The following is a 22,355-nucleotide window of genomic DNA, read 5'->3' as shown; positions in this document are numbered from 1 at the left end:
AAGGCTAGAAAATTGTATCTCATAACTAGACTTCTAGCAATATACATCGACAACACACTTGAAAACTCTTAATAATAATGATCAATATATTCTGTACAGTCACTCATACACACAGGACAAAATGATGTGGGAAAGCACTACAATATTCAAGGCAGGTATAGTTAAAATCATTGAACAAAACAAACAAATGAAAACTAAAATGCAAATACATGACTTCCTAGTGAAATAAAATACAGCACTATCCTTCATAACCCTCTAATAAAGAAAACAGAGCTTAGAAAGATATTCTTAAAAAGTAATTGGTTACTTGCTACAGTAGTTAGAGAATAGTCCCTTGCTATTACTCACTACAATGGAGAGAGCAAATAATGTGCCACATTACTCTTTGCATTGCTTATTTTTTGTTAGAGTTCATAATCTTTAGAATTAATAAGAGAATGGCACCAAAATAGAACAAATTCTGTTAAATATTTACAAATGTCTTTGAAAAGGATTTTTTAAAAGTAATGAGAATATGCTACTTATACCCTTGTTGGGTGGGCAACACGTAGCTCCCTTATGGGCTCCAATATACCCACAGCACACTTAGGCCCTCCAAGCATTTGACATCTCAAATCTTATTTTTCCCCTTAAACAAACTTTGGGCATTGCTACACAATGGGGAGGACCTCCTGTTTTTAAATTGGGTTTAACATGTTTATTCTATTTATATCCCACCTATCTGGTCAGTGAAGACAGATTGTGGGTATCCTTCTTCCCAAAAATGGGTTATGTACTAGTATATTCAGTAAGCCAACAAAGTGGCAAAAGCTAATGGATACTACAGCTGTTGCAAAAGAGGAAATCTATAGCTTCCTAGTGATGTGCACTGATTCATGAGTGGGAACATTTAGGACTGTTGTCAGTGTTTCTTTAGAAATATTTGTTGTGTTTTAATTTGTAACTTCGTTTTTGACCACAAAATCACAAAGGACATTTTACTGCATAGTTTAAAATGCTTCCATTCTCCCTTAAACCTGCCCACCAAATGAAAGAGCTGTACAGTATTTTAGTCTCATAATCAAAAAGAATCTCAAACAGAATAGTCTATATATATATATTTTCTGGAAACATTTACGTATGGCTTTTGATGAACTTTCACATGGATGAAGGGAATTTAACAGCTGCAAAGCAACCAGTGTGAATGTTCTTCTCTAGTAGTATCCTATTATTGCTGAAAACATACATATTTTAACACTGTCAAGTGGCATGGATTCTATCCTATGAGAGTTGTTATAGTTCAAAGCTACCTTGATTACTGCCAGACCATAGATAGCCACTGTAAATACTGAGCTTTTCCATATGTCCTATTTGCTCTTTTTAAAGGAGGGGTTCAGTTGACCATTGATTCAGATTATTTGAATAGATCCACATGGCATTACTGGATTCTTGAAACAATTCCCCCCACCACTTCAGCAGTATTTTGCATCACTTGAGAACTGAGGTTTTTAAAATTGCAGCATGGATTTTCCAGATCTATCATTCATCTCTCTCCCTTCCTTGTAAACAAATGTGAAATGTGTGGAAGCATTCTCTTTAACAGGGAGGACAGTGCAGCTTGGGGAGGCTGCTTCGACCCCAAGGGTTCTCAGTCTTGGGGTCCCACAAGAGTTGATCATCTCCCCAATGCTGTTTAACATCTGTATAGGGCCACTGGGAGAGGTCATCAGGAGATTTTGAGTATTATGTCATCAGTATGCGGGTGATACACAACTCTCTCTCCTTTAATCCATCTGCAATGGATACTGTCCAGCACCTAGAAAGTTGCCTTGTTACAATTCTGGACGGGGCAAGGAAGAACAGGCTGAATTTGAATCCAGACAAGATGGAGATCATGTTGTTTGGGAGTTAATCTACCTGTTTGTGGGATATCTCCCCTAAACGTGGGGGATTTACCCTCCCTATTAAGGATCAGGTGTGCAGTCTGGGTGTGATTCTAGGCCCAGCACTGACCATGGAAAAACAGATGTGTGCTTTTCCAATTTTGGTGAATCACGTAGTTGCACCCCTACCTGGATGACAGGTCCCTAACAACATTGGTCCATGCACTGGTAGTCTTAAAAAGTGATTCCTGCAGTACACTCTATACGGGGCTTCCTTTTGAAGCTGGTATGGGAGCTCCTGGAGGTTCAGAATGTGCTAGCCAGAGTGATTGTTGGCGTGAGAAAGTTTGATCCTGTTAAACCAACTCTGGTTCGCCTGCACTGCTTAGCAGTCCATTTTTCATGCCAGGTTCACCGTTCTGGTTCTAACATATACATTCCTAAATGGTTTGGGACCTTGTTACTTGTCTGAACTTCTGTCAAGCTTGGCTGCCCATCTGACCCGGTCCTCACAGACCTCATACGTGTGGGTGTTGACACCTCAAGAAGCCTACAAAACGTCAACTAGAAATTGGGCGTTATTAGCAGTGGAGCCCTCCTTGTGAAATGCTCTTTTGCAAGAGTTACAGCAGGCACCCTCACTTTGAGTCTTTAAAAAGCTCTTAAAACAGAGCAGTTTAGGGAAGCTTTTGGGGAGGCTCTTCCTAATTATAACTGGTATTGTGGAGGAAGGAGGAGAGGAATATTGTATTGTATGCTCTGAAACTGTTATTTTGCCAGCTGTCTTGTTTGTTAATTTGTGGGATAGTTTAGGGTTTTATAGCATTTCATAATGTATGTTTCTTTATATTCTTTGCTGTACATGGTCCAGAGAGTGCTCAATGGTATAAACGAATGGGGAGCAGAGTGCCTGATTTGGCAAAAGGTGGTGAAGTTTTCTCCCTGGCACCAGCTGCCTCTTGCTCTCTGGTTCATTACTGGCAAGATCAAATTGCTGTTTTTATTTTACAGTGGACCCTTGACTTACAGACGGCTTGACTTACAGACTTTTTGAGTTACAGACTTCTCTGGCCGCAAAATCTAGGTTTGACTTGCAGCCTGAGAATTACAGACCAGAAAAAAACCAAAATGGAACAAAAACGGCCTGTTACGGGATTAATCGGTTTTCAATGCACTGTAGGTCAATGGAGACTTGACCTACAGACTTTTTGACTTGAGAACCGTCTTCCAATACGGATTTAAGTTCTCAAGTCAAGACCCCACTGTATTTTTTTTTAAGAGGGAAAGAGTGAGCAAGAGGTAATGGTTTTAAGCTTTCTTTCAAATTCTACAGACTCTTCTCCATGTTAGGAAGAAACCAACAGCCCCTACTTCTCAGAATGGAAACTTCCACTATCAGGCAGCAAAAAGTGAGGGAAACAGACAAGGTTATGAGGCAAGGTGGAAAATGGGGAGGGTAGAGGGGGAGGTAATGGAGGGGACATGTTATGAGTGTGGAAATTCAAACATTGTAATCATCATCTTAACTGCGGAGCTGGAAGGGACCTTATGGATCACTGAGTCCAGTCCCTGTCAAGGAGGCGAAGTGGAGAATTGAACTCCCAACCTCTGGTTCCACAGCCAGATACCAAAGCCACTGAGCTATCCAGCAGTTCTACTGGATTACTCTAAAGGAAAACTGATACAATATGGAATCTTGGAGTAAACCTGGATCAATAAAGGAAGAGGATCACAATTCCAACCCACACAAATCCAAAACAATAGCTTGGTTTGATAGACCCTCTGAAGCACTGAAGTAGCATGCTGCTAGTTGTTCATTTCTGCCAGGAGGCATCCTTCAGTCTCGAAAGACTATGGTAACGTGCTCTGAACAGAGGACTTGGAACAGCATCTAGTGTGGTTGAGAAGGCCAATTCGAGAGTGACCATCCCTTCCACACTGAAGACAAATACAATCTGTCCCCTGTCCAGCTCCCTGATTTTGCTGCTTTCAGGACTGCCTCTTGGCCTCAGCCTGCTGGACAAGGGTATCTTCAAATTGGGAGAAGCCGTGTATTATTCCCCAACACACAATATTTACTTTCAGGGGCCTACATGGATGTTTTGTATTTTAACTATATTATTGCTTATTTAAACAAACTGGGCATTTTGCAGAGTCATATGAGTGATACATAAACCTTATGTGCAAACAGTTGATTTACATGAGCCTATTTTTCCTATGGGGTACTCAGTGTGGTACTGTAGACAGAGTAATGGACTAAGGATTCAGGAGACCTGGGTTAGAATCCCTGTTCTGCCATAGAAATTCAGTGGGCTGTGGCACTGATAAATCATTAGGTATCTCACTCACTGAGTCAGTTCCAACTTGGCACACATCATAATACTTCTCCTATACAAGCATTTTGTAAAATTAGTCTGGTTTTCTACTAATTTTATCCTCCTCTTTTAATGGCTTTCTTCTCTGAACTATGATACAATATTTTCTGTCCATTTATGAACCAGTTATAATTAACACTTTCATCTTGATTCCATAAGTGAGCTTGTATTTTTAATGACATTATACCTTTCCCAGGTTCTGCTCTATGTGCACTTCTTCCTACGTCTTGCTGGAGAAAAAAAGAGAACATAACATGATTTAGAATATTTGGTAAATGCACTATATGCAACACATTGTCATCATCTTGCATCACCAGCATGCATGCAGCCAGATCCCTTCCACCAGCAGCCATGTACATATGTAAATAATCCTCATGTCTGTTTCGCTGAGCTCACCTCCCCATTACAGTTACAGTATTAGCTGGCTGTGCTGGTGCTGTCTAAGAAGTAATGTAGTGTGTGCTATTATTCATGATCATAAGAAATCTTACTTCTTTCTTTTCACATGCAGACACTTAAATGACATTCTCTTGCCCAAAGCCTTGTGTATTGCATATTTAAGGTCACTAGATTGTATGCCACACAGTTATCTAGCAGCATTTTCTCCATTGGCATACAATCTGTTGTTGTTGCAACAACACTACCAACAACAGATTGTATGCCAAGAGAGAAAATACTGCTAGATAACTACGTGTGGTACAGGAGAGTCAGTCTTATTGTACCTGGAATGGCTAGGGTTTTGTAGAGACCAGAACAAATAGCAACATGCTGGGCTGACAGCTTTTTGATGGAGAAAAAAACTAAATAGAATGCAGGTAGAAATCCTTTTCAGGCACTCTAGAGTACAAGGAAGAAGAATATCACAGCTTTTATTATTACTGTTAACAAGCACTTTTTTTTTTAAAAAAAGAAGGAATGTAAAAAGTGTCCTCTGCTCACTGAACACTGGAAAAGTCTAGTCTTTGTGCTACATATGCCACCAAAACCACAAAATACCTATTTGCCTTACTTACCCCACAACCATTTTGTTAGCTGTTCTCCAATGAAGTAGAACATTATCATTATAGCGAGAGCGACAAAAAAAAATCCTACGATTCCACATGGACTGAGCACTCCTAAAACTGGATAGGCCCAAATCCCAGACACATGATGTACCCACAGCACCCTTAAAACAAAGAAAGATAAACATTGTGAAAAGATGTCAGAAGGCATGTTAAAAAGACTGGCAGTTAATTGCTTGCTTTTACTGTATTTTTGGAGTCTCTCTCTCTCACACACACACCTCTCTCTCTCTCTCTCTCTCTCACACACACACACACACACATACCCCTAAGTTTGCTGATAACTGGGAATATAGAACTGTGAGACAAATTTGAACTTTATTACACTATGTCCAAAGTTAGGCACCGACCACCCCAGTGACTTAAACGAAGGTGAGCAAAGCATATGTTTAACTTCCGAGTTTAAATCAGTGGCTGAAGTCCTGTTGCTCTGCATGGTAAGCTGCATTAGAGTAGGATCACTTTAGTATATTAAGTCACTAGAGCATTCATTCATTAAGCATCCTTCAGTCTCGAAAGACTATGGTAATACAGTATGCTCTGTATAGAGGACTTGGAACAGGGTCTAGTGTGGCTGAGGAGGCCACTTCGAGAGTGACAATCCCTTCCACACTGAAGACAAATGCAATCTGTCCCCTGTCCAGCTCCCTGATTTTGCTGCTTTTGTGACTTCCTCTTTGCCTTGGCCTGCTGGACAAGGGTCTCTTCAAAATGGGATAGGCCATGATGCACTGCCTGCCTCCAGGCTGAATGCTCAGATGTCAGGGTTTCCCGTCTGTGGAGGTCCATTCCTAAGGCTTTCAGATTCCGCTTGCAGATATCCTTGTATCACAGCTGTGGTCTCCCTCTGGGGCAATTTCCCTGCACTAATTCTCCATACAGGAGATCTTCTGGAATCTGATCATCAATCAATGAGACCTATAGAGTAACCGAGTTACCAAATCCCCACTGATTCAATGGACTTACTCTAGTGCTACTTACCATGTTAAGCAACAGGATTTCAGCCAGTGGCAAATAAAATGCTCCCCTTTGATTCAAGCACAGGGCTGTGTTTACAGCAGTTAAATGTTATTTAAATAATATGCATTGTTTTGTATAATATTTATTTGTAACCTTTTATCACCACCTTAACATCTAAAATGAATTTGGAGCACACTACTTCAAACAAGCCATTGCAAACATGTTTTTGATACGCACACTTATGTGCCCTTGGCTTAAAAAACCAAAACAAAACACCTTTCAGTTAAAATAAATAGAACACTCATATCCGAACAAAGTGAATAAAAGTGTTTATAGTCCAAAAGTTGTCCTAGAAAGGACTAAATACCTACCAGACGAGGTATGTAAATGCGAAGAAGCTAAGTCCCAAAATCCCTTTAAACCTATCAGGATACTTATGTACACATATAACCATCTCGATGAAAAGTAGTGGTAGGATGGTAGTATGCTAGGGGGAAAAAAGTTCAGGGGTTATTTAATAATCTCTTGGATTTATACCCCATACCATCTGGCAACAAGGCCACTCTGGGCGGCTAACAACAAGATAAACAACACAATATCAAAACACGATAAAAATGAAATAATACACATTTTCAAACAAATACAATAACCAGCAGGATAAATTAAAACAGATGGCTATGAAGATGGTAAAAAGGATGATGAAAGGGTGATAACAAGGATGGTAAAAGGGAGGCTGAGATCTATGGAAGACTATGATGATTAACAACAGCAAAATTAGTTTTATTGTTTATCACACTGGTTTCAGTAATTACATGTTCTCTACCTCTTCTGAGTTCAAAATCCTGCTCTTAATGCTTGATCAATGAATGAGACATCAACAGCCATCCATGACATGATCATGGATAAGCATGCCAAAGAGGTTTCTATCACAGATATCTGGCTGGATGAAATTTGTGGGTTAGTAATTCTCAGCTCTGTCTGCTTGCATTCTCTCTTCAGCAGTAGGTAAGGCATGGAATGTGGGGAGATGGAGCACCATGCATTCAACTCGCTCATTCAAGTGCCCCATACAATCTGCTGATGTGACTGTCAATATCCGAAAGTAGATACCTAGGAGGGAAAAAGTATTCTGTAGGGGTAGGTCCTATTTCTCTATAATTTTTCCTTCTTGAGCTAGTGGGAGTGGTGCTCAAGTTCCTTCCTCTTCTTCTGCTCTAGGACTTCAACATATACAGTGATGCCTTGACTTACGAAATGAATCTGTATTTGAATGATGGCTGTAACTTGAAATTTTGATAAGTCAAAGTACAATTTCCCATTGAAATGCATGGGAATCGGATTAATCCATTCCAGCATTCCAAATAAAATAAAATAAAATAAATAAAGCACACAGAACCCCCCATCGGAAGGCGCTGGGACTTTAAAGGAAACAACCAAAAATAAACACAGCAAGCCCCAAAGGCTACAACCCCCCCCACAAAAAACAAAAAAAACACACACCCAAAAATAAACATCATGCAATCTCCACCCTGAGACTGCAAAAAACAACACACCATGGAAACATAACCCCCCTCAGCCGAACCACCCCCCCCGCAAAACCCACCCAGAAGTTTCTAAAAAGGAAAAAGCAGCACCTTACCAGGCAGACTGAAGCCTCCTCTGATGGCACACACACACACCCTGGGCAGGGAGCCTCCTGTGTCTCAGCCCAGCCCAGCGCCTTTGGCTGCCCTTACTCATGAGTAGACCCATGCCTGGGATAGGCAGGGAGTGCACTGGCTTCCTGCGCCCGGTGGCGATCCGGAGCTGCCCCGCAGGGGTAAAAAAGTTCCCTGACCCTTTTCTCTAACCATTGGGGCGAAAGAGCTACAAAGAAGCAGCCTCTTCGCCACCAACGGTTTCTATTTCCCGCCCTTTTCTGTTCTGAGGTCGAAGCTCCGGCCGCACGTCGAAGCAAAATTTTGCGGCCGGAACTTTTTGTAACTCAACATTTTCATAGGTAGGGGCATTTGTAAGTCGAGGCACCACTGTACAGTGTTATCAGGAGTGGGTCAGGACTTCGTGGTTTCTATAGCACTTAAGAATCTTTCTGTTACAATTCTGTATATCGTGTTTTCTGTGCTGGCCTATGGTTTGTTTCTGGGCATACTACAAAATGTTCATTAAGAATCAAATATATCATTGGGTCCAATATAACTGATCAACCATATTTTTCCATATGACCTACTCAGGAGAGATGCTGCCTTCAGCACTACTATTTTTCTGAGGTATAATTAATATGGACACCAGACTTCTTCCCAGGTTCTGGAATACCCTAGCAGAGAAGTCTGGGACAGCTCCCTCTCTGCTCTCTTTTTGCTGGGAGCCAAAAACCTTTTTATTCAGGTTGGTCTTTGGCAACTGACCCCGTTTGCTAAAGAAGATTTTCACTTGGATGGATGCTACATTTTTTGTTTTGATGCTGTGTTGTTAACTTGTTTGTTAAATTTTACATACTTTTATTCATTTTATATTTTAATTGTATTTGTATAATTCTACTGTAAGCTACATTTATATACAGTGGGGTCTTCACTTACGAACGGTCCGAGTTACGAACATTTTGACTTACGAACCGCTCTCATAGGAAAATATTGACTTGACTTACGTACTTAGATTTGAGTTAAGAACTGAAAAAAACACGTGGGAGGCAGGGAAAGTGCAAAATTTGAACTTTCAGTTAAAGGGTGCCTGTCTGCTTCCACACTCCTCCCAGCGTTTAGAGAGTGGATTGGGAGACAGTCTTCAGACTGCTTGGTACTGTACTGCCTGGACTGTATTTTCCCTGCCTTCCCTGAACCTTTCTTGACCTAAGAAAAAAAGAAACAAAATATCCCCCTCTAGTGGTCGAAGGCGGAATAGCAGCTTCCCATTAGTTTCTATGGACAGAAAAGAGCCGATACGGATCAAATGGTTTTCAATGCATTCCTATGGGAAATGCAGATTTGACCTGCAAACTTTTTGACTTGAGAACCGCCGTCCCATACGGATTAAGTTCTCAAGTCAAGACCCCACTGTATAAAATCTCTGCCTCGTTTTGGCAATCACATCAGTATACAGTGGGGTCTCGACTTACGAACTTAATCTGTATTGGAAGGCAGTTCTCAGGCCGAAAAGTTCTTAAGTCGAATCTGCATTTCCCATAGGAATGCATTGAAAACCATTTAATCCGTATCTGCTCTTTTCGTCCATAGAAACTAATGGGAAGCTGCTATTTCGCCTTCTGCCACTAGAGGGGGATATTTTTTCTTTTTTCCTTTTAACCTAAGATGACTTAGCTTTAAAAAAAGGGGGGGGGGAAAAGTTCGTAACTCGAATCTAAGTTCCTAAGTCGAGTCCATATAATCCTATGAGAGCGGTTCATAAGTCGAAACGTTCGTATGTCGAGACGTTCATAAGTCGAGACCCCACTGTATGGGGAAGGAGTTGTCTTAATTTAAATTCTGAACTTATTCAAATTCCAACACGTCTTTTGACTGCACAGCTCTGTGCTGGTTATATGGGTAAGTTTAAGATCCTCAGATGAATTCAATGGAGGGCAAGAACACTTCTTCCACTTACACAATGTCATAACAGAGTATAGATTTCTGACACTAGTGTATCACTCTTAAAACTGAAATAATTCACCACAGTGGTTAAACTACAGTAGATGATTCACAACAGTTAAACTGCAATCAATCCTCTGTTCATGACTAGAAATGGGCACTTTGGAGGTTTGTGCCCCTTTGTTTATTGGCTGAACAGATGTTTGGCATATCAAAGCTCCACTTCCTCCGATGGGCATCAACTCAGAGCTACTTCCCCCTTTAAAACAATACACATGCTCCTGCATTCCTTGTTTTAAAGCACAATGTTGTTTCTTTCATTGGAAAAGTGTCAAATTTAAAGCCAATATGCAGATTTTACAACTATGCCACTGAAATTTAGTGTTCCAAGTGGTAAATTTAGCAGGAGGGAGGGCACCGACATGGTCTGGGTGTTGTATCCTGTGAGGTTAGTATAATGTGTGAACTAACGTAGACTCTATTTCCAGAATATCTGTTTTGGTAATCGGATAAATAATGAATGAACAAACAGTACATACCTGAAAATAAAATACTTACCATAGTATGATTAAGCCAACTTGGATTAATATCATCAAGCTCTTTAGGGTATACTAATTCTCTGTCATATGCAAAAAGGCCCCAGAAGGCAACAGCAACAAACTTGAGATAAAAAGATTTTCACATTAATAATGAAAATCACAGTTTTCAATTATTAAAATCAAAATATTTTTGTTAATCATTCCTTCTTTACAAGCAACTCATATACTATAAATATAGAATATTATTTTCCTTCTTATTTTTCCAGGTAAATAAATCAGTGAATTAAGCATTTGCGTGTGTAGTCTGAGTTCAGCAGCTCAATTCCCACTGTGAGTCCCAGGAGAAGAGTCAGTTTGTGCAAACTTTGGTAAGCTACACAGCCCTAGAACACCCCCAGAAGAAGGGAATTCGTAAACCCCTTTGTGACTGCTGTATGCCTAGAAAACTCTAGAAAGGATTGCCATAAGTCAGAATAGACTTGACGGCAGACAGTTATTATTTTATAGTATCCATGGAGGTGTCCAATGAACTATCTAGTCAGTTTTTGGAGATTAGTTTCAGTTGTTGCAGCCTGATGTGGACAAGAGGCTTGAATCCATCCATCCCGCCACATGTATACTCGTAGATATCCCCTTTTTAGACAAGGTGTTTGAGCATGTGGGGGCAGGGGAGCTTGATTATCTAGAATGATATCAGGCTAGCAATTGATGATGAAATGTTATTAATTACCCTGACTGATTATCTGCTCTGGGCTAAAGACAGTAGGAGTATGGTGCTGTTCATTCTCCTGGACCTCTTGGTGGCTTTACATCCTTAAGACCCACATGACACCAGTTCTGAACGATTTGCACTGGGTGCCAATATGCTTCAAGTTTGAGTTCAAGGTGTTGAAAATGGCTTATAAAACCCCAAACAGCTTGGGACTGGATGTTTGAAGGAATGAGTGTCCCTCCCTGTATAAACCTGTCTGATCATTATCAATTACTGGGGAGGCCCTCCTCTGTGTCCTACCATTGAAAACAGCTCATTACGTGGAAATACAGAAGAGGGCTTTTTCTGCTGTAGCACTCTGTTCTGTAGGCATCCTTCAGTCTTGAGAGACTATGGTAATGTGCTCTGAATAGAGGACTTGGAACAGCATCTAGTGTGGCTGAGGAGACCAATACGAGAGTGACAATCCCTTCCACACTGAGGACAAATACAATCTGTCCTGTCCAGCTCCCTGATTTTGCTGGTTTAGTGCCTCTTTGCCTCGGCCTGCTGGACCAGGGTCTCCTCAAATTGGGAGAGGCCATGATGCACCGCCTGCCTCCAGGCTGAACGCTCAGATGTCAAGGTTTCCCATCTGTTGAGGTCCATTCCTAAGGCCTTCAGATCATGCTTGCAGATATCCTTGTTTCGCAGCTGTGGTCTCCCTCTGGGGCGCTTTCCCTGCACTAATTATCCATACAGATCTTTTGGAATCCTACCATCAGCCATTCTCACAACAGTTGGTGTGCACACCAACTGTGGAATGAGAGGATCAATTGGTGCCAACATTGGCATCATTTTGGCACCAAGTCAAGACATATGTATTAGAGCCTTTCAGAGTTGAGGATTGTGTTGTGCACAGGATTTAGTAGAATGTTTTTAATGTTTCTAATGTCTGAATATTTTCATTTTGTGTTGTGTGATTTAAAATTGTTTTAAATATAATATGTTTTAAAACTGTTTTATACAGCTTTGAAACCCACCCTAAGAGCCTATGATACAGGAAGAGCTATACATGTTAATATATCAATAAAATATTTACAACAAATCTTAATTCCAAATCAAGTAGGACAGGGTTCTACCCTTATTACACCCATGACTAAAACAGATTAATAACAGCAGAGTGTTTTGCAGCAGAATATGGGTGAGGCATTGTAGGTATGATTTGTCACTTTGCGATTGGCAAATCAAGGTCAGTGTGTTGAATTTTGTTTCAAAGCCAACAAAACCCTAGAATCTCTGGTAAAACATTAAACAAATACATCTGTAGGAGAGAAAGTCACTTCATTTACTCATCTTCTACATCAATTGTAGTCAGTAAATAATTTTCACATGTAACTTACTGCAGAATAAACTGCATTTTGCAACACCCCAAATACAAAGGCACCAGTGGTGGTAGTCTGGTTCAACTTTAACAGTGAAGCTTCTATAATTGAAAACATCCCCAATCATTATAAATTGCAGGCTCATACATAGGCAATCCCACATAGTACAGATCACTGATCTTTACAAAAGAAAAAGTTAACACTTTTCTATATAACTGATGACAATAACCTGTGCTAACTCTTTAGCAGATTGATGATGAAATTTAAAACCAGCTACCTGTAGCTCAATTAATTCTACATGCCTATAAGCTACATTTTAAAGCAATGCACACAAAACAGAAATAATAGTACATTAGGCATAAAGTACTGTACACTAGACATAACAAATATACTGTACATGAAACTGTTGTGGAACATATGGTGATGAATTCTCTTAAGGAAATGCAGCAGTCAAAGGGTAATATTTTAAGGCCCTCAAAGATTTAGCAAGAAGGGGGTTTCATAGCTGCAGGGTCAATCCCAAGAAGCCTACCTCTGATTTTAACAGCAAGCACTGTATTTTACTAAAAAGCACCAGATATCTGATGCAAATGTAGGGATAAAGAAAGGATGGGAAAAAAAGGCCCTTAAGGTAGCCCAATCCCAAAATTAAAAACCAACACCTAAGCCACTCAAAGAATTATTAATTTTGGCAGTTTTATCTGAATACAGTAGCTCTAGGGTACATAACTATTAGAACCGTTACTTACTAAGCCAACGGGGAATACATATACAGAGAAGATGAAATCTCTGATAGGCAGCAGTACAGATGACACAGTCCTCTCTTTGGAAGGAATGCACAGAGCTACACCCTCAATGACGGCACACAATATATACAGTAGTGTCTGAAGAACCTGTGAAATCACAAGGACATTATGTAATTACCCAGTATGGGGCACCGAGTCACATGCCTTGTACTTTTCATTTCTCAACAAGGAAATTAGTTTGAAAGTATCTATACTAGAGGTTCCCTTTTCAGGCTGGGTATAATTTTGCCACTTTTCTACATCTGCCTTTCACTGAACTAGGGCAGTTAAAACATATTTATTTAAAGCACATGCCTATACTGTACAGTCTATCTCTTTCCTCTGGTGTCAAAGGCATCTGGCAATCTGTGACAAATGAGTACAGTACATGGTAACTCACATAATTTTTTTTTTTAAATAAAGGGAGTTGGGACACTATTGGGAAAGACATAACTCTGAGGCATTATTCAGCTTTTCCCCTCAGCCTAGCAGTTTCCAGATGTCCCAGACCTCACGTCCCATAAAACGTGACAACTGACCATACTAGACTGTCCTACAGAAGCTGCCTGCAACTCATTAAATAGTGCCTTGAGGAGACCCTACACGCGCCAAATCCCTGAATCCAATTTCATAAAACCCCTCAAAATTCCTTCAGACGCCCCGCCCCTCTATCTCCTCATTGGCCCCTCTTCCCAAAGGCCCCGCCTCCTGCACACGTGCCGCGAGGGAGACGGTTGCCCCGCGCGCGCGCTCGCCCGCACGCGCTCTTTCCCTTTTTCCACGTGCCTTACCCGATTTTTTAATTTTTTTTTTAAACGTGGTGGACCTTCACCTGGTTAAGGAAAGTGAGGTGTTTCCAGTGGCCCCCGTAGGTGTCATCTTGCGCTTTGCGGACCGATTTAGGCACCCCTAAATTCTGGCTCAGGGCGAAGAGCGCCCAGAGTAAACAGAGGGCGTGCAGGAGCGCCACCGCACGCCGACCCCGCAGCGCTAAAGCCATGGCTTATATAAGGCCTCTGTTGGTTGCGGGGCGGCGCGCTGAAGGGCTCCCCTGCCCGAGAGAGCCGTCGGGGAGAGTCCGTAGGGAGCAGAGGGCTTCGGGGCGGCCACGCGCCGGAGGGGAGGACTTTCGCGCTCAGCCGCCCGCCGCCATCTTGTCTCGCTTTTGAGGCCCTCCGGGGCGCCTCGCCGCCTCACGACGCTACTTCACCTCACAGTGGGCGACGGCGGGCCGTACCATGCCTCTCATGGGGTGGTGCACACGGGGGACGTTAGTGAGGGCCCCCGGGAGAGACCGTCCGTTCCCTTTTTTTTCTCCTTAGGTAAACCGGCCGCGTGAGGTACGGGTGAGAAGATTTTCTCACTTTTTAGTAGGCCCGAGAGGAGGTTTCTTTAGATGTTCGCGTCCTTCTTTAGGAATGGGTCAGACACAACCTACCCAAATGAGGAATGGTACTGACCTCTGTGGGGCGCTGGTTAATTCTAAGGTGAGGCCGAGGGCAGGGGGGAATAATAGTATTGGAAGGGAGAGTAGTAGGATTTGATGGTGGTGTAGGATTTGTTCTCGCCCCTGAGCTTGGCTTTCTAAAGAAATCTGAAGAGTAAAGACATTTGTGGAACCTTTCCCATTTCCATATGTCTGAAGAATTGGAGTTGGTCCAGAAAAACTCACATTAAAATACAGTGTAAGTCTTTAAGGTGCCACAAAGGTTTTTTTTTTTAATTTGTGTTCTTTTTTTCCCCTTTGGATTTTGCCTGGTGTTTCTCTTCACTGATTTGTTTCAACTGCTCCCTAAATCACTGTTGCTCAAGTTTGGGAGATTTTGAGCTAGCCCTCAAGGTACCAGCAACAGAATTCTTTGCAAACTTCACATCTAAATAGACCATTTCTCTCTTCTGAATTTTTTTATCATTACCATATTGTTATTAAACCTTGTATGAAAAGATTATTTGGGCATGTTTAATAAGTTTGATAAATTTGTGGGAGATGGGTTCATAACCACCTAGAGTGGTCATATTGACCAGATAGGCGGGATATAAATAAATAAATAAATAAATAAATAAATAAATAAATAAATAGGGTGCTGTCACAATTTAATGGAACTCTCACATTTTCCAATGACATCTAAGTAGCTGAAATAATAGAATGATGCTTTTATGCCTTGATTTGTGTATTTTCTAAAGATGTTGCACCATTGTATTGCTTGCTTCATGTTGTCCTTGCCATGGTTGGCATATACAAATTTTTAATGAGGTCTTTGCCATCTACAACTTGCTGCTTACATTTTTCTTTACTTACTCTGATTTGGGTTATTTAGTCAGTTGACCCCAAGATGTTTTGCTATGCTGCTATTCATATATTGCCCATATATTTTTGAAAACAGAAAGACTTGTAAGATTTAGTTTGACTTTAAAAGAAGTATGAAAATTTTCCTGGCACAGTGTTTCTGAGCAAACATGTTTATGCAACTGTGCAAGATAAGAAACCAAAGCAAGTCTAGTGAAGGCCTTATTGGCAATGACAGAGTAAAAAATACTATTACAAGTTACAAGAAATCTTATAAGCTGTAAATGCTGTAATTCATGCAGTATACAGACAAATTAGCCTTTGGAATGAATATGTGAATGAATGATAAATCATATTTACTAGTGCTGAACCTAGCCTGTGGATAAAACAATTTGTTTGTTGCAGTTAGTGCATGCAAGCACTTAATGTATACTGATACTGTAGTTTCAGTCAGCAGAAATTAAATTACCAAAAGAGACAAGAGGCAGAAGTAATAGCTAGTGTACAGTATTTGAGTTTGTGTGTGCATTGAGAATGTCAAATGTAAATAATGCATATCTCTGGAATCAAGATAATGGGGGGAAAAGTGAGAAGTTTCTTTTGGAAGGTAGCAAAAACTCCAGTTGTTCTCGTAACAAGTAAAATAAGTAAACTACTTTGCGCCAACATATATCTAATGTGAAGATGTATTTTTGAAATAAATTTGAGACAAGTACAATAAGGACTCCAGTTGTACTCCATTGCAGCCACCTGGTGGGATAAAATTAATCAAGTCTTTTGTTGTAAGGGGACAAGAGAGAAATAAATACCTGAGAATTCTATCATGTTTATGTTATAAATTTGCCACTGCAGCAAAATGTTTGGATTGGATTACAGGCTATGTTTTAGTTATCATGATCATAATCTGCTTGAGCAGTAAGAAGTCATTTCTGTTGAAGACACATTCACCAGGTAGGCAAGGAGATTGTTTTTCACTGCTTTCTGAATGTATTTAGACCAGATGTTGATAAATGTGTGCTCTTGCAAATTGTAGTTAGAACCCTGTTGACAGCTAGTGCCAGTGTAGTAGGTAAAATAAGTAATGGAAATGTTTAATGAGAACTGATTACAAGATGGACAAACCGCAGGTAATACCACAACAGTAAATTTATAAAAATCAGCTCAGTTAGGAGAAGATGACAGGAGAAATGGCACTATGATTGACAACTCATGATTTTTATGTTGGCACAGTGGCTTGCATTCTTACTGATGTGTGTTCATTTTACTCTTTACTTTTTAAAACATGGCTGAAATATCTTTTTTTAAAAAATATAACTTGTATGATTTTAATGGCTATAAGTTTTTACTTTTTTGGAGTTACAGATTTCATGTAATATACCTCCCTACTTAAAAAAGAACCCATTGGCAGCTAATCACTTAGGGAGAGTTTGTCTGAAGAGAAACGTCTTTGTCTGCTTGTGAAAGGACAGTATATGGTAGATAGGGCTGGCCTAGCCCCCTGTGGGAGGGAGTTCCATAGGCTGGCAGCAGCAACAGAGAAGGTACTCTCCCTGTGTTCCCATTAAAGGTATTTGTGAAGGTGACAAGACTGAGGGGAAGGCCTCTTCTGATGATCTTAACACTGGAGCAGGCTCATAAAGGGAGATGTGGTCTTTGAGGTCACTTCAACATAGTAGTAAAATAAAGGCATATAAAATACTATCAGCTTGGCTGATGTACTTTTCTATTTAAAAATAGTAAAATGAAAAGACAAAAATGTCCGAAGAAGAGAGAACAGCTTTATCATGAATTTATATAGAATTTATTCTTCCTCCCGAAAGAGGGATGACGCATTTCTACAAAGAAATCCCGATAAAGTTTTAGATTTCAAAATGCCACAAACTATCCGAGTTCCATGCAAACAACAAAACTTTGCATTATGAAGAGGAATGTCTGCAGTGGAGGGGTGGCCTTATCAGGCTGCATGAGAATGCTGAAGAATAGGCTAAAGAAACATTAAGACCCTAATTTGTCACAGATACATTTAAGTGTTCTCTATTATGTTGTTAAGCCACAAAAGGTTAAGTGAGCATGATAATGCTGTCTTCAGAACAAAATGCTGTACCATGAGACTTCTTAGCATGCTGCACTGAATGCTTTTGCCTATAATTTTGATTCCAAAGTTATGGTTTGGTAATGTGAATAATTACCTTTTTAAAAAACTTGTAAGCTGGTCTTGTAAGATCTATCCTGCTACTGGTGCTTTTCAACCTGTTCATAAATGAACTGGAGACAGGGATAAACAGTGAGGTGGCCAAGTTTGCATGACACAATACTTTTCCAGGTGGTGAAGACCAGAAGGGATTGTGAAGAACTCCAGAAGATCTCTCCAAACTGGGAGAATGGGCAGCAAAATGGCAAATGCGTTTCAATATAAGAAAATGTAAAGTAATGCACATTGGGGCAAAAAATAAATAAAACAAAACTTCATCAGTTAATGGGTTCTGAGGTGTTCATGGTGGATCAGGAAAGAGATCTTGGTGTGCTGGTGGAAAGCTCAATGAAAGTGTCAACTTAGTGTGTGGCGGCAGTGAAGAAGGCCAATCCCATGCTAGGTATTAAAAAGGGGATTGAAAATAAAACATCCAACATTATAATGCCATTGTACAAAACACTGGTAAGGCCGCACCTGGACTATTGTGTACAGTTCTGGTCTCCGCACCTAAAAAAAAGACAGTGGAACTGGAAAAGGTGCAGAAGAGAGCAGCTAAAATGATGACTGGGCTGGGGCATCTGCTTAATGAGGAAAGGCTACAGTGTTTTGAGCTCTTTAGAGAAAAGGTGCCTGAGGGGGGACATGATTGAAATATATAAAATTCTGCAGGAGCTGGATAGAGTGGATCGAGGGAAGTTCTTTTCCCTCTTATGAAATACCAGAACCAGGGGACAACCACTCCAATTGAGTGTTGGGAGAGTGAGAACAGAGCAAAGAAAATATTTCTTTACCCAGCATATTGTCAGTCTGAAACTCCTTGCCACAGGATGTGGTGATGGCATCTGGCTTAGATGCCTTTAAAAGGGGATTGGACAGATTTCTGGAAAAAAAGTCCACCACAGGTTACTAGTCATGATGGGGATGTATAATCTCTAGGCTTAAAAGGGTGGTACTTCAAAATATCAGATGCAGGGGAAGGGTATCAGGAGACAGGTATCTAGTTGTCCTACCATGGTTTTGGAAGGGAGGGACAAGAATGGATATTAATGCATTGCTTCCACATGGCTGCACCCTACCTCTGAAAGGGAGATTAATACTTCCATTCACTGACTTCAGAGCTTAGCTCAGTATTAACCATGGTGAATTTTGGTAGCTTTGCCAAGGGCTGTCTCTGTGTTTCCTATATAACTTTAAAGAGCTTGATTGGTTTCCTGGAGGCAGTTTTTTCTCACCACAAGTGAAAAGAGGAGTGTCTAATTACAAATCTGCAGCATGGAAAAAAGGAATGAGCAAACAGGGCGTAATCCAACAGGAATGTCTCCTGCTCAAGTCTCACTCAAAGAAATAAGAATGCAGGAGCATAAGTGATTTTGTAGGCAATTGCAGTTAATTTCTCTTAGGCTTTGTCAGGAACAGTATCATTTTATTTTGCTTCTGCTAATCACTATACAGTATATGCTCAGCTTTCAAAAGAAAATCTTATATGACAGTTTTAGATTGCCAACACTGTAGGCTGCTCCTGCTTCTCACTAGAGGTCCTAGGCTGACTGTCGTTTAGTCGTGTCCAACTCTTCGTGACTCCATGGACCAGAGCACACCAGGCCCTCCTATCTTCCACTGCCTCCTGGAGTTGTGTCAAATTCATGTTGGTTTCTTCGATGACACCGTCCAACCATCTCATCCTCTGTCGTCCCCTCCTCCTCTTGCCCTCACACTTTCCCAACTTCAGGGTCTTTTCCAGCGGGTCTTCTCATGAGATGGTCAAAGTATTGGAGCCTCAGCTTCAGGATCTGTCCTTCCAGTGAGTACTCAGGGTTGATTTCCTTCATAATGGATAGGCTTGTTCTTGCAATCCACGGGACTCTCAAGAGCCTCCTCCAGCACCACAATTCAAAAGCATCAATTCTTTGGTGGTCAGCTTTCTTTATGGTCAAGCTCTCACTTCCGTGCATCACTGCAGGAAAAACCATAGCTTTGACTATTCGGACTTTTGTTGGCAAGGTGATGTCTCTGCTTTTTAAGATGCTGTCAAGGTTTGTCATCACTTTCCTCCCAAGAAGCAGGCGTCTTAATTTCGTGGCTGCTGTCTCAATCTGCAGTGATCATGGAGCCCAAGAAAGTAAAATTTGTCACTACCTCCATATTTTTCCCTTCTATTTGCCAGGAGGTGATGGGACCAGTGGCCATGATCTTAGTTTTTTTTATGTTGAGCTTCAGACTGTTTTTTGCACTCCCCTCTTTCACCCTCATTAAGAGGTTCTTTAATTCCTCCTCACTTTCTGTCTTCAGAGTGACATCATCTGCATATCGGAGGTTGTTGATATTTCTTCCGGCAGTCTTAATTCCGTCTTGGGATTCCTCCAGTCTGGCCTTCGCATGATGTATTCTGCATATATGTTAAATAAGCAGGAGGACAATATACAGCCTTGTTGTGCTCCTTTCCCAATTTTGAACCAATTAGTTGTTCCATATCCAGTTCTAACCGTTGCTTCCTGTCCCACGTATAAGTTTCTCTGGAGGTAGATAAGGTGATCATGAACTCCCATTTCTTTAAGGACTTGCCATTCCATATAGGAATACAATTCTACATTGTGATAAATAACTCTTTAAAATGACCCGAAACTCCTAAGGCTGCAGTTCTGTGCACACCTGCCTAAGAACAAGTGCTGTTCAAGAAAGACCTGTCATCTGCAGAAACATACATGGAACAGGGCTGCAAGGGAAGAGTTGAAATATGTGCCTGCCACAGTAATGGACAGTGCCTGACAGGGGTTGTGGTTCTTCTGGATTCCAGGTCTCAAGGATGACAAGGCTCATGGGGAAGCATTTCCATCTTGTTTTCCTAGAACCTTGTCTTTACTAAAGGAAAAAGGTGCTCTCCTTTCCTTCCCAGTTGCTCCCAGACAGCCTTGTCATACATGCCAGGTGAGGCTTGTCAGAGTGCTCTGGGGGCTGCCCAGGGGAAGTGAGCAGTCTCCTTTCCTTGAGTCTTGTGTGATTGCCTTTTTTTGCCGCCATCTCTGCAAGGGAGGAGGAGGGAAAGAAAGCGTTCGGGCAAAGAGAGCAACAAAGGAGACAGAGCCAGGAATGGAGAAATGGTTTGTTCTCCTTGCCCCATCTCTTTGCCACAGTAGAGTCAGTGTGACTGAAGGACATGACACCTTTTCTGGTAAGCCCTCGCAGCCACTCCTGTGATGGGCTGGCCGCCCGCCCAGCCAAGAGCCAGGAGAAGGAAGCAGGCCTTGATGCCTCACTGGCACTCCAGGGCCACCACCTCAGCAAAGTACTTGGCGAAGAGGGTGTGGAAGCCCTCGTCCAGGAAGGCCTGGCTCAGGTGCACTTCCTGTCAGCTCGAGGTCCTCCAGGATCATGTGGGCCGCCATGGCAAAGCTGCCTCCCCTCCACTCAAGGCTGGGCTCGCCCAAGAGATAGGCATGTCATGCACGTGCCCGAGGGGTATGTCATGCTTGCACGCAATCTTGACACGCCCCTCTGCAAGCACAACACACCCACCTGCGAGCGTGATATGCCAACCTGTGAGGGCGGGGGTGCCCCCACCCCCCCAACTGGTCCGCGCAGAGCCCGCACGCCCCAACCGGTCCCCGGTCCGAAAAAGGTTGGGGACCACTGCTATAAAGCACTTGTTAAGTGCTTCAGAATTCTGGAATTAAAAGGGCCTTTACCTTTTTATGTCATTACTTAGCAAGGAAGAAAGTTATTTCTATGATGATCATAGTTTTTTTTCCTGTTTTTGTAATTTTTCAGTGCTGTGAAAGAGCTATGTTTTGCTTAAACAGGATACAGCTGGGTGACACAAAGAGAAGAACCATGCAAGTTTATGTTTCACTGCACAGTTGAATGCACAAGGAGACATGATATTTCTTTCTTTACTGGGGAAGTTATTCAGTCATAGTTCCTCTGTTTTGTAGCAAACTGTAGTGCTATTGTGGAAAACTTGAAGCATTTTGTGATGATTTCTCAGATTAATTTCAATTGAGATTGAGAGAGAATTTTTGTAAAGTACTATTTCAGTATTACCCTATATTTCATAAATTAGCATTTATATGTAAGAACTATTGGAAATGTAATTCACAGCCTATGATATGTTTTGGTCTTGTGGAAATAAACTCCTTTTGGCAAAATGTGACAAAGTGTATTAATGAAATGTTAGTAACATAGCTGAGCATCCTAAAGTAATGGGAGTGTATGTAGAAAGATTGTAAATGAATCAGGTATTGGGCCGGTTTCAAGTGTACTTGCTGCTCTGATGGCTATTGCAATGAATTGGGGGGAAAAGTAGATGTTACAATATTATTTAGGGAAGAGTGTGTACAGTAGTAAACCATTGGTACTGTGCAGAACCCATAGAAGATAAGTGATTCTTGCTTAGGCTATTGTTCTCTGAATGAATGGGAAGATGAAAGTTAATATATGACAAAGATGAAAAGTAGATAGGCTTGCTATGTCCATTGCAGCCAGTGTCTTCTGGATGTCAGCTTGGATTATTATCTGATCTTTCTCTTTTAGGATACCTATGGCATTACAGATCCCTTTCATGGCCAAATGTTATGTGCTGCCAAGTTGCCTTTGACTTATGAATGAGTGATCTTTAGAATGTCCTGACTTCAACAGCCT

The 22,355-nt window shown here is 41.3% G+C and overlaps 1 protein-coding gene across 1 annotated transcript; it reads right to left on the bottom strand.

Annotated features, from left to right (window-relative positions):
• Positions 1-4,396: 4,396 nt before the first annotated feature.
• Positions 4,397-14,370, bottom strand: LOC110084723 (androgen-induced gene 1 protein). Its single transcript, XM_020804336.3, has 6 exons — positions 14,072-14,370; positions 13,204-13,347; positions 10,398-10,499; positions 6,630-6,745; positions 5,251-5,402; positions 4,397-4,467 (listed from the first exon to the last, which is right to left on the bottom strand). The coding sequence occupies exons 1-6, from the start codon at positions 14,237-14,239 to the stop codon at positions 4,442-4,444; spliced, it is 708 nt and encodes a 235-aa protein (XP_020659995.3). The 5' UTR covers positions 14,240-14,370; the 3' UTR covers positions 4,397-4,441.
• Between the last annotated feature and the right edge of the window lie 7,985 nt (positions 14,371-22,355).

The sequence above is a fragment of the Pogona vitticeps genome, chromosome 4, assembly GCF_051106095.1.
Source record: "Pogona vitticeps strain Pit_001003342236 chromosome 4, PviZW2.1, whole genome shotgun sequence".
NCBI classification, from domain to species: domain Eukaryota; kingdom Metazoa; phylum Chordata; class Lepidosauria; order Squamata; family Agamidae; genus Pogona; species Pogona vitticeps.
Note: the sequence above shows the minus strand (reverse complement) of the source record. Positions and strands in the feature narration are given on the sequence as shown.